Source organism: Salvelinus alpinus, chromosome 15, assembly GCF_045679555.1.
Source record: "Salvelinus alpinus chromosome 15, SLU_Salpinus.1, whole genome shotgun sequence".
In the NCBI taxonomy this organism is placed as follows: Eukaryota; Metazoa; Chordata; class Actinopteri; order Salmoniformes; family Salmonidae; genus Salvelinus; species Salvelinus alpinus.
The window spans coordinates 54,316,964-54,335,266 of NC_092100.1; the positions used below are offsets into that span (position 1 = coordinate 54,316,964).

Genomic DNA, 18,303 nt, shown 5'->3' on the forward strand with positions numbered 1-18,303 from the left:
GGGAGAAGAGTGGTAAGCGAATAGCTAAACTCCCCACCTACCCGAAGCTACTGTATAGTACATTGTTTTGCCTGCTGTCAAGGCTGCGGCTCATGAATTCTAGCTCAATGTTTTGGTTTGCTTCTGCTCTATATCATGTTTATGACTCATATCTAGTGGAGGAGGCACATTAAATAAGCGAAGCAAAAACAACTCTTAAATGATGGATCATTTCAAAACTGTAGAGCAACGGCAATGGGACATGAGTTTCTTTGTGCTCAGACAAGGTCCCACGAGGAACCAATACTGATCTGCATCTTTGGCAGCAGATGTTTTGTTTCCGAGAGAATCCTTTCTCCCCTCCCTGGCCGGTTAGTTTGGTGATCATCAATGACTAACACCTTGCAGCGTAAAGTACAACACTTACACTTCTGACTCCCTCCTCAAAAGCCACTCTGCAATAGTCTAACCAGAAAGTGTTACAAGCAATTGAAGTATTGAAATGAAATAGTTATTCCTGTAAAGATGCCTGCAAGCCATGAGGTCTTTAGTGTTTCGTCTCTCAGACGTTGATGCTCCATTGGGGATAGGAGTGTGGAGGATACATTTGGGGAAATCCCTAACAAAAGACAACTGATATTTTAGACAAACAGACTTCTGAAATGTACTGTAGGTTATCTGGGGAGAGTGTCTATTAAACATGAAATGCACAAAGAGAGAACTCCACTCTGCGCTAGGTTGCTAGACTAGACTGCAATACTCAAGGTAGATCCTGTTTCATCAATGTGTTCTTTACTGACATAGCCTGTGGGCTGAAAAGCTGAAGATAACTATTTTAGTTGAAAACATGGGAATGAAATGCAGAAATGCTACATTCTCAGCATCAATAGCACACAATAGACCAGATACTGAACTGTTGGATTATTTCTGTCATGAAAAACGCTATTTAAATTGAATAAATTATTATTAGACTACATAGCATATTTTCTCTGCCACTAAAGTTGATTCCTTCCTCGCCAAAGAAATGCAATCCGATACAGTGCCTCTTTTGTTTGTGTGCCCAGATGATTTTTCTTCAAAATGTACTTGCAAATGTGTGTTAATTAGATCCCCTTCAGAATACATTTGAATGATATAACCATAAAGTTTTGGAGCTATGAAAAATGGACTACCCCATCGTCATATTTCAAGAGCACAGCAGAGGCTAATTAATTGTAAAGAGCCGCATAAACCAGACAGCCACATTGCAATAGCATTGATTATTTAATCCGTTGCTGAATCGCTCCATCATTGCCTCAGCCATTCAGTGGAGTTAAGAGCACTCCGTCTGTACACTGGGCTACATTTAAACAAACATTAGCAAAAAACAAGTTCTATTTTGACAACCTCTGAGTTAGACAGAGCGATTGTCGTGCCAAAAGACGACCGTTGGCCAAAAAAAGTGTCTGGGCTACGTAACAATGGCGTTTGAATGGCTGTTGGCGTGTAAACAAACACCAACCGTTACGTTGACAACCATTCATTTAGATTTAAACAGAGCCATTACCAGTACCACACACGCAGTGACTTTACCACAATGCCTCGTTTAGTCGTTAAACCCCTGTACTGGGGAAATCTCCAGGCAGAGTACAACAGAACCTATAGGCCTAGCATAGGCTAGCACAAATCTTCCAAATCCAATATTTTGGAGCCTGGAGATCATGGCGGTTTGGTTTTGGGCGACAGCACACATCATCAGGTTTGTATTTCCCCCTGCTTGTTCAGGGGCCTGTTGCACAAAACTAGGATAAGGGATTAAGCCAGGATATCTTGGTGATCCTGGCTCAATTGATCCGTAATCCGGTTGCACTAAAGATGGATAGGGGGCAGGAGGATATGTTATGGTATAAATTACCATGGAGATTTATTCTGTGGAGCTAGCCTGCTCCAGACCAGGCTAAATTCCAGGATCTATTTAATCTCATCCCTAATGTCAGTCAGCAGTCACCACAAATGGAAACCAATAGTTATTTCACTGCTCACTATACATTGTTATCACATATAACTAGACCCACTGTTATTATTTAAACGTTTGTGATCATTAATTTCAATGATTTTGGATAAAAAATGATTTTTAGATGATGTTGCTATCATTAGATAATTTACAGTTTCCCATAGACTATAAGGCTATATATAAAATGATAGAATATTAGGGCCACAGAGGGGAAAAAAACACAAGTCATAATATTGTAACCAGTTGTTTTAAAGGAGGACAGTTGTTAAAATGACAGATGTGGGGCATTTCGTGAAATTGTACTTCAGTATGGTTTCATAAACAAAGACATGCTGATGTGCCAGAATATTAAGTATCACATTGTCATAAGTATCAAAACTGTAAAAACAATATGTAGCTTTTCTGCAGAAAGAACCAGCCTCATAAATTTATGACTTTATCCTTTTTCTTCAGTGTGGCCCTAGTACTCTGTCATATAAACAAATACACATTCCATATGAATATAAAAACACAATGTGTAACATTATGTTCCTTTATTGAATAAGGACAAAACAAAGCAGGTAAACCATCAGCTCCTTTCGAAACTGAAGTCACAGTGACTCTACAAGATGGAAAGCACAGAATCCAAGCATATTATACAAAATGATACATACACATTCAAAGGTCTGTATATAACACACCCTGCATGTCTGCACACTAAAATAAATGCAGGACAAATCCATACACATCAACTGAACAGACAAATGAATGGATGCAGTAGCCTCCCTGCAGCCTTGTATTACACACAGTATACCGCACAAACATCATAAGAGGCCAAATTCGTCAAAAAACAAACCCAAAAAAACCCAAATTCCTCTGCCACCGCAGGACATATTTAACCAAAATTGAAAGCACACATACTAACTAAAATAATTCAACACATATTGGTCCCTCAGCAGCCGACCACTGTCGTCATCAGGGAAGATTGCCGGATTGTCCCAGTCCATGGCTGGTGGCACTCTGGGGGCCCTCTCCTTCCTCAGGCAGGCCACATTGTGGAGGACAGCACAAGCCACAGTAATATCACATGCCCTAACAGGGCTGACCCTTAATTTGTGAAGGCAGTGAAAGCGTGCCTTCAGGAGGCCAAAGGTCATTTCAACTCTGGCCCTGGTCCTGGCATGGGCATGGTTGTAGGCCTGCTGTGCTTCCTGGGGGTCTGTGAAAGGTGTCAGGAGAAAAGGCTGGCAGCCATACCCCCTGTCTCCCAGCAACACACCAGAGAATTCACCTGTCAACACAAAATCTCATCATTACTACCTCATAAACACAGTGATATTCTTGACACAGCCATGATGGTTATAAATAGGGGTTGTGTGGCTTACCTTGTGATAGGCACTGATAGATTTCAGAGGCCCGAAAGATTCTGGAGTCATGGACTGAGCCAGGCCATTTTGCCACAACATTGCTGATCACACAGTCAGCATTGCAGACCATCTGAAATCATAAGATGAGGAATATTACACCAATCAATGCACATCACTGGCAATGCAGAGTGTTCGTCAATGGACAATATCAAAAAGTTATGTTCACCTGAACATTAATGCTGTGAAAGGATTTCCTATTCACAAAATCGGCCTCATGGGCACCTGAGGGGGCTTTTATCCTTACGTGTGTGCAGTCCACTGCACCAATGACATTGGGGAAACCTGTCACACAAAGTAATGAGTATCCTACTATGTGTTAACAGTTGTCCTGTAATTTGTAGATCCTCTTACCTGCAATCCTATAGAACTCCTCTTTGATGTCACAGAGTCTTCTGTGGCCAGGGAAGGAGATGAAGACATCTGCTAATGCTTTGATAGCCAGACACACACTCCTTATTGTGCGGCAAATTGTGGCCTTGTTCAGCTGTTCTGCATCCCCCACTGAGTACAGGAAGGCTCCACTAGCAAAAAAGCGCAAGGCCACACAAACCATTTGCTCCACACTCAGTGCATGGCTCCGTGCAGTGCGGTGCTTAATCCTGGGACCCAGTAGTCTGCATAGATACCTGATGCCATCTGCAGAAAACCTGTATCTTTCATATAGATGGTCATCAGGGAAGGCCAGTGGGTCCAACCGGTCCCTGAAGACCCTTTCTCGCCTGAAGGCTCTCCTCAGCACAAGTGCTTCTTCATCCACCACATCTCGCACGAATGGGCATGCCATTGTCAGAGCAGAAAGGAACACACAATTTTGGGCCTTCATATAGGCTAGTGGCCACACCTGGTGCTGGGGGGGTGGGCAAAAGAGGGCGATGCCTTATAACGATGACTTGGTTGTACTGATTGCTGGGAAAATAAAAAAAACCTTAGAAAGATGCCACCGTCCTGTGTGCTCACAATAAGAGCTCATATGTCATGGCTCACTTGACTTTACGAGAATATACCTAATTTTTATTTTGAGCTGTGTCATCTTCTTGGAGCTGGGGGAGGAAAGAAAAATAATGATTAATACATTTGTGTTACAGTTAGCATACAGTGTACATTGAAGGCATATCTCACCTCCCTCTCAAGTTTTTTTATTTCAAGGTCCAGTTTCCTAATTGTCCTCTTTTTTATTTCGGACTCCAGTGCAAGATTTTCCATCTTTTTCTTCTTGTACTGAATGTCTATGTCTGCCAGTTCTATTTGGCGCCGGAGGTGGTTGCCATACAACTTTCTGATAGCTTGTGAGCTCTGTGAACACAATACAATTAGCGGTGTCGTGTCCTTTTATTAATACGCACTATGTTGCCAGGCTGGTTTTCCCACTGTATAGCATCTGGGTCCTGTAAAAGAAATTAGATTTTTTGATTTTGATGAGGACTCCTCACCATTGTAGAGTAAATAGTACTTTCACAGTCTTAACATGATACCTCATGCCTTCTGGAATCCAGAGAGATGGTCTCCTCCTCATCATCGTCTCCATCATGTGCTGTTGCTGCTGCACTGGGGCCTTCACCCTATCACATTTAATCGGATTCATATTGAAGCTAGTAGACAAGACATGCCAGGCCTACAGTATGCCTTTGATGGAGTACTCACTGGATCAGCATCGTCTGGTGCTTGTGCTGGTGGCTCTAACAGGAACACAGTGCTGCCAGACACTGCAAGGCAATAGGTAAACCAAAGTCAGACAGTCCAAATTGATTCAATATGAATGTGGTTGTATCCCATGTAGAGATGGAAGGACATACCTTGAATGAAGCGGGTGGCATCTTGGGAGGAACCTATGCTCGTCTCTTTCCCCCCAGGGATCCCCTCTAAGACGGGCCTGCCTTTATTTAGCTCCAAGGCCATGTCCTCTGCTGGGGTAAGGTCAGCCTTTGGTGACCCACCACCCGTGCCTTGTCTGTGGGTATTCTTTTTCACTGCTAAAACAGTACAGACAATGTGTGAGCAGGCACCTTCTGGGTACAATATATGCTTGTGCTTTGTTAAATATTAGTCAGGGACCATACCATTCTGCAGAATGTTCTTGTATTTGATTTTGACCTGCTGCCATGTCCGTTTTGGCCCGTTCATGTTTAATCTACACACACACACACACACACACACACATTTAATGGAGTCACACTGCAAAAAATTACTTGGTATTTTTGTCTTGTTTTCAGTAAAAATATCAAAAAATTTATCATAGCTTTATACAGTGTGATGGAGTTACTTTACACAATTTCACTCATATCTGCAGTGCATTTCAATTAAAAATTTAACCGTTTCATAATTACAGTACAACTGCATTTTTGGAGATGTGAATTAAATATTTGAATTGTAATTGTGATGTTTCAGCGGAGCGGTGAGTGTGTAATTGTGCACTACTTACGCATTCAGGCGGTCTGCAATACTTTGCCACGCTTTTTCTCTTTGCTTTATCACTGTGGCGGTGTTGCCTTTCTTCTTAATTATATCTTTTACCTCCTCGTATGCCTCCATGAGGATTTGTGCTTCCGACGGGGAAAAGTACGCGGCTCTAGTTGCCATGGTAAATCAGTTAATCTGTGATCTGTGGCGGGGTCTATTTGAGTGAGCCGTGAGCGCGCACCTATCCAGGATTGGTTTCACCTGGCTTAATGAATCCGTGTCTGCTCATCCTGGCTTGGTCTTTGTGCAACCAATTAAGCCTGGACGCACATGTTTTGGCTTCATTGAGCTCAGCTGAGTCATTTATCCCGGATGTCTTAATTCTACTTTTGTGCAACAGGCCCCAGGTCACACTTTGGCTGATTTTGTTTACAATGAAGTCATGCTATGCACATGAACTTGACTCGCCACTGAGTTGCCATGTACAGAGTTTCTATGCTTGAGTGAGCTGCCTGGACGATACATTTGGAGTGGAATGAGTGACACCTGAAAATAAGCATGTGAGTCAAATCAGTCACCCAACTAATTATATAGTATGCCTACATGGAATTTATACTTTATAGTCTTGCCTTTCTCCTATTGGCTATTTAAATTGACTCAACGGAGGTGCATTTTGTGGAAATAATGTATACCTATGCTTGGTTTATTTTATATCAAAAAGGTGTTTTGAATAGCAAAACTTGACCTAACAAGTAAAAATCATCTTCGGCGTTTGACATGTTGATGTTTTCGGATTTGTTTTGCTAACTGCCAAGACCTTAAATTATTAACTATGAACTCACTTGCAAGTGCGTCCAAAATAATTATTACTAAAGAGAGTTGGTAGGGAGAGTAGCAGCAGAAAAGAGCTTCGGCAAAGAAACCCTTTCTGGGACATGTTGACCAAAAGTCTGGGCTCATATTCATAAAGCATCTCAGAGTACGACTGCTGATCTAGATTCATGTTTTTGCCATTTAGATCATAATGAACAGGATTATATGGACAGTGGGGACCTGTTCCTAGATCAGTACTCCTACTACTCTGAGACTCTTTATGAATATTGGCCCTGATGCTGCATGGTGCCTCTTCTCCAAAATCACATGAATTTGTTCTGCACCTCCAACTGATTAATTAGGATGAATAATAATTGCCCCTTGAGCTTTTCCATTCCAGCATGAAGAGTAATTGACAATCTAATATCACAAGACTTGGCATTAAACAATCCGAATAATTTATTATCAAGCCACCTTCTAATCTTTGTTCTGTGATGAAAACATTTAATCCTCCTTTGACAGAATTTAGAATTTAGTACCTTACCATACGATGCCTTCATTTTTGGGGTACTGTTTATGCATTCATAATGCCTTTATAACAGCAACTTAAGACACAACTTCTGTCATAGGACGTTTTTCTGTAATGCAGTTGTGGTCTTCTCAACAAATTCAATTCTATGTTTGTTTGAGTGAGTGTAGAAAGGTCAGAGATACAGGAAGTAAGCCAACTCAATACATCAGTCAAGTAATGACTGTCGATGTAGTCTTGAAAAACACATTGAAATGTCCTGCTATAAGTAATTTATTTACATTAGTTCCATTTAATGGTGACTTAAGAAATCAATTTTCTCCTTATTAAGAAAATAATTACTCTTCCTCTTATGAGTAGGTTTTATTCCCTGGAGTTGGTCTTAAATGGAATCAACAGCTTGGAAGTCACAAAAGGTTAAAGTCTCTTATTGATTTGAAAGTAATTAACTTGTATAAATCTTTAGGAACACTTTTATAAGCATGAATCCACCGCCTATAGGTAGTGAGGACTGTTCAACGTTGATCTGACCAATTGGAATTCATGCTTCAGGATTGTTTTGATCACGCGGACTGGGAAATGTTCCGGGTTGTCTTTTGGAATAGTATCGACGTATACATTGAGTCAGTGACTGGGTTCATCAGGAAGTGCAGAGAGGATGTTGTTCCTACTGTGATGATTACAACTTACCCAAACCAAAAACCAAAAAAACACAAGCCACCACATTTAACCACGGCAAGGTGACTGGGAACATGGACGTGTACAAACAGACCAGCTTTGACTTCTGCAAGGCAATCAGAGGCAAAAACAACAGTACAGGAACAAAGTGGAGTGGCAGGGACTCCAGACAATCACTGATAATATAGGGAAAGATGGCCATGTCGCGGAGACCAACGCCTCACTCCCGCACATGCTAAATTCCTTTGCCTGCTTCGAGGAAAACAACACTGAGCCGCCAAATTGGGCCCCGCCGTTTACGAGAAATGTGTCCTCCCGACACAGTGTCCTCCACGTCCTCCGTGGCCAACGTAAGACATTCAAGCGTGTTAACACTCTCAAGGCTGCTGGCCCAGACAACATCCCAAGCTGTGTCCTCAGAGCATATGCAGACCGTCTGACTGGAATGTTTACGGACATATTCAATCTCTCCCTATTCCAGTCTGTTATCCCCACTTGCTTCAAGATGTTCACCATTGTTCCTGTCACCAAGAAAGCGAAGGTAACTGAACTAAATTACTATCATCATGAAGTGCTTTGAGAGGCTGGTTAAGGACCATGTCACTTCCACCTTACCCAACATCCTAGATCCACTACAATTTGCATACCGCCCCAACAGATCCACAGACGACGCAATCACCATTGCGCTCTCCCCTATCCCACCTGGACAAGAGGAATACCTATGTGAGAATGCTGGTCATTCATGCTTGGCAGCCTTCAACAACGTAGTGCCCTCCGAGCTCACCACTCTCAGCTCAGGGACCTTGGCTCTGAACCCCTCCCTGTGAAACTGGGTCCTCGACTTCCTGGCAGGCCGACCCCAGATGGTGAAGGAAGGCAACATAGGGCACCACGGGTGCGTGCTCAGCCCCCTCCTGTACTCCCTATTCACCCATGACTGCGTGGCTACGCACGTCTCCAACTCAATCATCAACAACGACTAGACGGCCTACAGGGAGGAGGTGAGAGCCTTGGCAGATTGGTGCCAGGAAAATAACCTCTCCCTCAACGTCAACAAAACGATAGAGCTGTTTGTGGACGACAGGAGAATGCAGAGAGAGAAAGCCCCCATCCACATAGACGGGGCTGCAGTGGAGAGGATTAAAAGCTCTTCGGCGTGCACATCACTGAGGACCTGTGAAGAAGGCGCAACAGCGCCTCTTCAACCTCAGGAGGCTAAAGAATTTTGGCGTCACCCCTCAGATCCTCACAAACCTCTACAAATGCACGATCGAGAGCATTCTGCCGGGCTGTTCACTGCCTGCTACGGCAACTGCACCGCCCGCAACCACAGGGCTGCAGTGGGTGGCGCGGTCAGCCCAACGCATCACTTAGGGCACATTGTCTTCCGTCCCAGGACATCTACAGAATCCGGTGTCACAGGAAGGCCGTGAAGATCATCAAGGACATCAGCCACCTGAGCCACGGCTAATCATCCTGCTACCATCTAGCAGGTGGAGAAAATACAGGTGCATCAAAGCTGGTACCCTGCCCTGCACCTTAGACACTGTCACTAGCTGGCTACCACCCAGTACTCTACCCTGCAGCTTAGACCGCTGCCCTATATACATAGTCATTGAACACTGGTCACTTTAATAATGTTTATTGTTCTGAAGTCATTTCTGTTGTTGGGAACAGGTAAGATTACCATTCCTGCAACATTGTTATTTTTAAATGTAGGTTGATCTTTGAAGGATTAAACTTTGATTACTCACTTTATCTATACGGTTTTCTCGAAATAGCTCATGCTATATAACTACTGCTTTACATAGCTTTTTCCTACTTACAGTATATATTGTCCATACTGTCTATGCACACCACATATTTACAGTGCTTTCGGAAAGTATTCAGAGCCCTTGACTTTTTCCACATTTTGTTAAGTTACAGCCTTATTCTGAAATTGTTTTCCCCCTCATTAATCTACACATCATAATGACAAAGCAAAAATAGGTTTTTAGAAGAAAAAAACCGGAAATATCACATTTACATAAGTATTCAGACCCTTTATTCAGTACTTTGTTGAAGCACCTTTGGCAGCGATTACAGCATCGGGTCTTCTTGGGTATGACGCTACAAGCTTGGCACACCTGTATTTGAGGAGTTTCTCATATTCTTCTCTGCAGATCCTCAGGTTGGATAGGGAGCGTTGCTGCACAGCTATTTTCAGGTCTCTCCGGAGATGTTAGGTCTCTCCGGGCTCTGGCTGGGCCACTCAAGGACATTCAAAGACTTGTCCCAAAGCCACTCATGCATTGTCTTGGCTGTGTGCTTAGGGTCGTTGTTCTGTTGGAAGGTGAACCTACGCCCCAGTCTGAGGTCCTGAGTGCTCTGGAGCAGGTTTTCATCAAGGATCTCTCTGTACTTTGCTCCGTTCATCTTTGCCTCGATCCTGACTAGTCTCCCAGTCCCTGCCGCTGAAACACATCCCCACAGCATGATACTGCCACCACCATGCTTCACCGTAGGGATGGTGCCAGGTTTCCTCAAATCAAATTGTATTTGTCACATGCGCCGAATACAACAGGTGTAGACCTTACAATTTTTAGGGCCTTCCTCTGACACCGCCTGGTATAGAGGTCCTGGATGGCAGGAAGCTTGGCCCCGGTGATATACTGGGCTGTACGCACTACCCTCTGTAGTGCCTTGCGGTCGGAGGCCGAGCAGTTGCCATACCAGGCAGTGATGAAATCCGTCAGGATGCTTTCAATGGTGCAGCTGTAGAACCTTTTGAGGATCTGAGGACCCATGCCAAATCTTATCAGCCTCTGAGGGGGAATAGGTTTTGTCGTGCTCTCTTCACGACTGTCTTGGTGTGCTTGGACCATGTTAGTTTGTTGGTGATGTGGACGCCAAGGAACTTGAAGCTCTCAACCTGCTCCACTACAACCCCATCAATAGGGGTGTGCTCAGTCCTCCATTTCCTGTAGTCCACAATCATCTCCTTTGTCTTGATTATGTTGAGGGAGAGGTTGTTGTCCTTGCACCACATGGTCAGGTCTCTGACCTGTTGTTCGGTGTTCAGGCCTACCACTGTTGTGTCATCAGCAAACTTAATGATGGTGTTTGAGTCATGCTTGGACATGCAATCTTGGGTGACCAGGGAGTACAGGAGGGGACTGAGCACGCACCCCAGAGGGGCCACCATGTTGAGGATCAGCGTGGCAGATGTGTTGTTACCTACCCTTACCACCAAGGGGCTGGCCCGTCAAGAAAGACTAGGAACCAGTTGCAGAGGGAGGTGTTTAGTCCGAGGGTCCTTAGCTTAGTGATGAGCTTTGAGGGCACAATGGTGTTGAACGCTGAGCTGTAGTCAATGAATAGCATTCTCACATAGGTGTTCCTTTTGTCCAGGTGTGAAAGGGCAGTGTGGAGTGCAATAGAGATTGCATCATCTGTGGATCTGTTGGTGCGATATGCAAATTGGAGTGGGTCTAGGGTTTCTGGGATAATGCTGTTGTGAGCCATGACCAGCCTTTCAATGCACTTTATGCCTACAGACGTGAGTGCTGCAGGTCGGTAGTCATTTAGGCAGGTTACCTTAATGTTCAGGGACTATGGGACTATGGTGATCTATGGGGGCGAGCGTAGAAGTTATTTAGCTCGTCTGGAAGGCTCGTGTCACTGGGCAGCTCTCGGCTGTGCTTCTCTTTGTAGTCTGTAATAGTTTGCAAGCCCTGCCACATCCGACGAGCATTGGAGCCGGTGTAGTACGATTCAATGTTAGTCCTTTATTGATGCTTTGCCTGTTTGATGGTTCGTCGGAGGGCATAGCGGGATTTCTTATAAGCTTCCAGGTTAGAGTCCCGCTTCTTGAAAGCGGCAGCTCTACCCTTTAGCTCAGTGCGAATGTTGCCTGTAATACATGGCTTTTGGTTGGGGTATGTACGTACTGTCACTATGGGGATGACGACGTCGATGCACTTATTGATAAAGCCAGTGACTGATGTGGTGTACTCCTCAATGCCATCGGAAGAATCCCGGGAACATATTCCAGTCTGTGCTAGCAAAACAGTCCTGAAGTTTAGCATCTGCTTCATCTGACCACTTTTTAGACCGAGTCACTGGTGCTTCCTGTTTTAATTTTCACTTGTCAGAAGGAATCATGAGGATAGCATTTTGTTCACATTTGTCAAATGGAGGGTGAGGGAGAGCTTTGTATGCAGCTCTGTGTGTGCAGTAAAAGTGGTCTAGAATTGTTTTCCCTCTGGTTGCACATTTAACATGCTGATAGAAATTAGGTAAAACTGATGTAAGTTTCCCTGCAGTAAAGTCCCCGGCCACTAGGAGCGCCGCCTCCAGACGTGACACTTGGCATTCAGGCCAAAGAGTTCAGTTTTGGTTTCATTAGTCCAGAGAATCTTGTATCTCATGGTCTGAGAGTCCTTTAGGTGCCTTTTGGCAAACTCCAAGCGGGCTGTCATGTTCTTTTTACTGAGGAGTGGCTTCCGTCTGGCCACTCTGCAATAAAGACCTGATTGGTGGAGGGCTGCAGAGATGGTTGTCCTTCTGGAAGGTCCTCCCATCTCCACAGAGGAACTAGAGCTCTGTCAGAGTGACCATCGGGTTCTTGGTCACCTCCCTGACCAAGGCCCTTCTCCCCCGATTGCTCAGTTTGGCCGGGCGGCCAGCTCTAGGAAGAGTCATTGTTGTTCCAAACTTCTTCCATTTAAGAATGATGGAGGCCACTGTGTTCTTGGGGATCTTCAATGCTGCAGAAATGTTTTGGTACCCTTCCCCAGATCTATGCCTCGACACAATCCTGTATCGGGGCTCTACAGACAATTCCTTCGGCCTCATGGCTTGGTTTTTGCTCTGACATGCACTGTCAACTGTGGGACCTTATATAGAAAGACGTGTGCCTTTTCAAATCAGGACCAATCAGTTGAATTTACCACAGGTTTACTCAAATCAAATCAAATTTTATTTGTCACATACACATGGTTAGCAGATCTTAATGCGAGTGTAGCGAAATGCTTGTGCTTCTAGTTCCGACAATGCAGTAATAACCAACAAGTAATCTAACCTAACAATTCCACAACTACTACCTTATACACACAAGTGTAAAGGGATAAAGAATATGTACATAAAGATATATGAATGAGTGATGGTACAGAACGGCATAGGCAAGATGCAGTAGATGGTATAGTGTACAGTCTATACATATGAGATGAGTAATGTAGGGTATGTAAACATAAAGTGGCATAGTTTAAAGTGGCTAGTGATACATGTATTACATAAAGATGGCAAGATGCAGTGGATGATATACAGTACAGTATATACATATACATATGAGATGAGTAATGTAGGGTATGTAAACATTATATTAAGTGGCATTGTTTAAAGTGGCTAGTGATACATTTTTATATACATTTCCATCAATTCCCATTATTAAAGTGGCTGGAGTTGTCAGTATGTTGGCAGCGGCCACTAAATGTTAGTGGTGGCTGTTTAACAGTCTGATGGCCTTGAGATAGAAGCTGTTTTTCAGTCTCTCGGTCCCTGCTTTGATGCACCTGTACTGACCTCGCCTTCTGGATGATAGCGGGGTGAACAGGCAGTGGCTCGGGTGGTTGTTGTCCTTGATGATCTTTATGGCCTTCCTGTGACATCGGGTGGTGTAGGTGTCCTGGAGGGCAGGTAGTTTGCCCCCGGTGATGCGTTGTGCAGACCTCACTACCCTCTGGAGAGCCTTACGGTTGTGGGCGGAGCAGTTGCCGTACCAGGCGGTGATACAGCCCGACAGGATGCTCTCGATTGTGCATCTGTAGAAGTTTGTGAGTGCTTTTGGTGACAAGCCGAATTTCTTCAGCCTCCTGAGGTTGAAGAGGCGCTGCTGCGCCTTCTTCACAACGCTGTCTGTGTGGGTGGACCAATTCAGTTTGTCCGTGATGTGTACACCGAGGAACTTAAAACTTTCCACCTTCTCCGCTACTGCCCCGTCGATGTGGATAGGGGGGTGCTCCCTCTGCTGTTTCCTGAAGTCCACAATCATCTCCTTTGTTTTGTTGACGTTGAGTGTGAGGTTATTTTCCTGACACCACACTCCGAGGGCCCTCACCTCCTCCCTGTAGGCCGTCTCGTCGTTGTTGGTAATCAAGCCTACCACTGTAGTGTCGTCCGCAAACTTGATGATTGAGTTGGAGGCGTGCATGGCCACGCAGTCGTGGGTGAACAGGGAGTTCAGGAGAGGGCTCAGAACGCACCCTTGTGGGGCCCCAGTGTTGAGGATCAGCGGGGTGGAGATGTTGTTACCTACCCTCACCACCTGGGGGCGGCCCGTCAGGAAGTCCAGGACCCAGTTGCACAGGGCGGGGTCGAGACCCAGGGTCTCGAGCTTGATGACGAGTTTGGAGGGTACTATGGTGTTAAATGCTGAGCTGTAGTCGATGAACAGCATTCTCACATAGGTATTCCTCTTGTCCAGATGGGTTAGGGTAGTGTGCAGTGTGGTTGCGATTGCGTCGTCTGTGGACCTATTGGGTCGGCAAGCAAATTGGAGTGGGTCTAGGGTGTCAGGTAGGGTGGAGGTGATATGGTCCTTGACTAGTCTCTCAAAGCACTTCATGATGACGGAAGTGAGTGCTACGGGGCGGTAGTCGTTTAGCTCAGTAACCTTAGCTTTCTTGGGAACAGGAACAATGGTGGCCCTCTTGAAGCATGTGGGAACAGCAGACTGGGATAAGGATGGATTGAATATGTCCTTAAACACACCAGCCAGCTGGTCTGCGCATGCTCTGAGGACGCGGCTGGGAATGCCGTCTGGGCCTGCAGCCTTGCGAGGGTTAACACGTTTAAATGTTTTACTCACCTCGGCTGCAGTGAAGGAGAGCCCGCAGGTTTCGGTAGCGGGCCGTGTCAGTGGCACTGTATTGTCCTCAAAGCGAGCAAAAAAGTTATTTAGTCTGCCTGGGAGCAAGACATCCTGGTCCGCGACGGGGCTGGTTTTCTTTTTGTAATCCGTGATTGACTGTAGACCCTGCCACATACCTCTTGTGTCTGAGCTGTTGAATTGCGACTCTACTTTGTCTCTATACTGGGACTTAGCTTGTTTGATTGCCTTGCGGAGGGAATAGCTACACTGTTTGTATTCAATCATGTTTCCGGTCACCTTGCCCTGGTTAAAAGCAGTGGTTCGCGCTTTCAGTTTCACGCGAATGCTGCCATCAATCCACGGTTTCTGGTTTGGGAATGTTTTAATCGTTGCTGTGGGTACGACATCGTCAATGCACTTTCTAATGAACTCGCTCACCGAATCAGCATATTCATCAATGTTGTTGTTGGACGCAATGCGGAACATATCCCAATCCACGTGATCGAAGCAGTCTTGAAGCGTGGAATCAGATTGGTCGGACCAGCGTTGAACAGACCTGAGCGCGGGAGCTTGCTGTTTTAGTTTCTGTTTGTAGGCTGGAAGCAACAAAATGGAGTCGTGGTCAGCTTTTCCGAAAGGAGGGCGGGGGAGGGCCTTATATGCGTCACGGAAGTTAGTATAACAATGATCCAAGGTTTTACCAGCCCTGGTAGCACAATCGATATGCTGATATAATTTAGGGAGTTTTGTTTTCAGATTAGCCTTGTTAAAATCCCCAGCTACGATGAATGCAGCCTCAGGGTGTGTGGTTTCCAGTTTACAAAGAGTCAGATAAAGTTGGTTCAGGGCCATCGATGTGTCTGCTTGGGGGGGAATATACAGTGGGGAGAACAAGTATTTGATACACTGCCGATTTTGCAGGTTTTCCTACTTACAAAGCATGTAGAGGTCTGTCATTTTTATCATAGGTACACTTCAACTGTGAGAGACGGAATCTAAAACAAAAATCCAGAAAATCACATTGTATGATTTTTAAGTAATTAATTTGCATTTTATTGCATGACATAAGTATTTGATCACCTACCAACCAGTAAGAATTCCGGCTCTCACAGACCTGTTAGTTTTTCTTTAAGAAGCCCTCCTGTTCTCCACTCATTACCTGTATTAACTGCACCTGTTTGAACTCGTTACCTGTATAAAAGACACCTGTCCACACACTCAATCAAACAGACTCCAACCTCTCCACAATGGCCAAGACCAGAGAGCTGTGTAAGGACATCAGGGATAAATTGTAGACCTGTACAAGGCTGGGATGGGCTACAGGACAATAGCCAAGCAGCTTGGTGAGAAGGCAACAACTGTTGGCACAATTATTAGAAAATGGAAGAAGTTCAAGATGACGGTCAATCACCCTCGGTCTGGGGCTCCATGCAAGATCTCACCTCGTGGGGCATCAATGATCATGAGGAATGTGAGGGATCAGCCCAGAACTACACGGCAGGACCTGGTCAATGACCTGAAGAGAGCTGGGACCACAGTCTCAAAGAAAACCATTAGTAACACACTACGCCGTCATGGATTAAAATCCTGCAGCGCACGCAAGGTCCCCCTGCTCAAGCCAGCGCATGTCCAGGCCCGTCTGAAGTTTGCCAATGACCATCTGGATGATCCAGAGGAGGAATGGGAGAAGGTCATGTGGTCTGATGAGACAAAAATAGAGCTTTTTGCTCTAAACTCCACTCGCCGTGTTTGGAGGAATAGAAGGATGAGTACAACCCCAAGAACACCATCCCAACCGTGAAGCATGGAGGTGGAAACATCATTCTTTGGGGATGCTTTTCTGCAAAGGGGACAGGACGACTGCACCGTATTGAGGGGAGGATGGATGGGGCCATGTATCGCGAGATCTTGACCAACAACCTCCTTCCCTCAGTAAGAGCATTGAAGATGGGTCGTGGCTGGGTCTTCCAGCATGACAACGACCCGAAACACACAGCCAGGGCAACTAAGGAGTGGCTCCGTAAGAAGCATCTCAAGGTCCTGGAGTGGCCTAGCCAGTCTCCAGACCTGAACCCAATAGAAAATCTTTGGAGGGAGCCGAAAGTCCGTATTGCCCAGCGACAGCCCCGAAACCTGAAGGATCTGGAGAAGGTCTGTATGGAGGAGTGGGCCAAAATCCCTGCTGCAGTGTGTGCAAACCTGGTCAAGAACTACAGGAAACGTATGATCTCTGTAATTGCAAACTAAGGTTTCTGTACCAAATATTCAGTTCTGCTTTTCTGATGTATCAAATACTTATGTCATGCAATAAAATGCAAATTAATTACTTAAAAATCATACAATGTGATTTTCTGGATTTTTGTTTTAGATTCCGTCTCTCACAGTTGAAGTGTACCTATGATAAAAATTACAGACCTCTACATGCTTTGTAAGTAGGAAAACCTGCAAAATCGGCAGTGTATCAAATACTTGTTCTCCCCACTGTATACGGCTGTGATTATAATCTAAGAGAATTCCCTTGGTAGATAATGCGGTCGACATTTGATTGTGAGGAATTCTAAATCTGGTGAACAGAATGACTTGAGTTCCTGTATGTTGTTATGATCACACCACGTCTCGTTAATCATAAGGGATACCCCCCCGCCCCTCTTCTTACCAGAAAGATGTTTGTTTCTGTCGGTGCGATGCGTGAAGAAACCAGCTGGCTGCACCGACTCCGTTAGCGTCTCTCGAGTGAGCCATGTTTCCGTGAAGCAAAGAACATTACAATCCCTGATGTCTCTCTGGAATGTTACCCGTGCTCGGATTTCATCAACCTTATTGTCAAGAGACTGGACATTGGCGAGTAGTATGCTAGGGAGTGGAGCGCGATGTGCCCGTCTCCGAAGCCTGACCAGGAGACCGCCTCGTTTGCCCCTTTTTCGGCGTCGTTGTTTAGGGTCACCGGCTGGGATCAGATCCATTGTATTGGGTGGAAGGCAAAACACCAGATCCGCTTCGGGAGAGTCATATTCCTGGTTGTAACGATGGTGAGTTGACGTTGCTCTTATATTCAGTAGTTCCTCCCAACTGTATGTAATGACACCTAAGATTACCTGGGGTACCAATGTAAGGAATAACACATAAAACAACAAAATACTGCATAGTTTCCTAGAAACGCGAAGCGAGGCGGCCATCTCGGTCGGCGCCGGAAGTACATAGCTCCAATCAAGTTGTAGAAACATGTCAAGGAAGATCAATGGAAACAGTATGCACCTGAGCTCCATTTCTAGTCTCATAGCAAAGGGTCTGAATACCTATGTAAATAAGGTATCTTTTTAATTTTTAAGACGTGCAAAAATGTCTAAAAACCTGTTCTCACTTTGTCATTATGGGGTATTGTGTGTAGATTTGCTGAGGATTTCTTGTTATTTAATCAGTTTTAGAATAAGGCTGTAACGTATCAAAATGTGGAAAAAGTCAAGGGGTCTGAGTACTTTCCGAAGGCACTGTACAGCCCGGACTCTGACATTGCTCGTTCTGATATTGCTTCTTCTTCAGTGACAAATAAACTTTCAATTTGATTTTGATCCAACTCAAAAAACGAATTGTTATTAGAAACAATACTTTTGCAAAGTGTGAGTTACAACTTTTATTTTTGCAAGATATATTTATAAGT

The 18,303-nt window shown here is 44.8% G+C and overlaps 1 protein-coding gene across 3 annotated transcripts; it reads right to left on the reverse strand.

Annotated features, from left to right (window-relative positions):
• Positions 1 to 2,490: 2,490 nt before the first annotated feature.
• LOC139540349 (myb/SANT-like DNA-binding domain-containing protein 4) lies at positions 2,491 to 6,185 on the reverse strand. 3 transcript variants are annotated; one of them, XM_071344107.1, is made up of 11 exons: positions 5,798 to 6,185; positions 5,436 to 5,506; positions 5,172 to 5,348; positions 5,020 to 5,081; positions 4,851 to 4,937; positions 4,722 to 4,763; positions 4,498 to 4,671; positions 4,383 to 4,418; positions 3,730 to 4,284; positions 3,337 to 3,448; positions 2,491 to 3,242 (listed from the first exon to the last, which is right to left on the reverse strand). In XM_071344107.1, exons 1-8 carry the CDS (start codon positions 5,953 to 5,955, stop codon positions 4,383 to 4,385), a joined length of 807 nt encoding a protein of 268 aa, XP_071200208.1. In that variant the 5' UTR covers positions 5,956 to 6,185; the 3' UTR covers positions 2,491 to 3,242; positions 3,337 to 3,448; positions 3,730 to 4,284. The 3 variants fall into 3 exon arrangements, with proteins under 3 accessions (XP_071200208.1, XP_071200207.1, XP_071200206.1); XM_071344106.1 differs by having other exon boundaries at positions 4,383 to 4,671; XM_071344105.1 differs by having other exon boundaries at positions 3,730 to 4,671.
• Between the last annotated feature and the right edge of the window lie 12,118 nt (positions 6,186 to 18,303).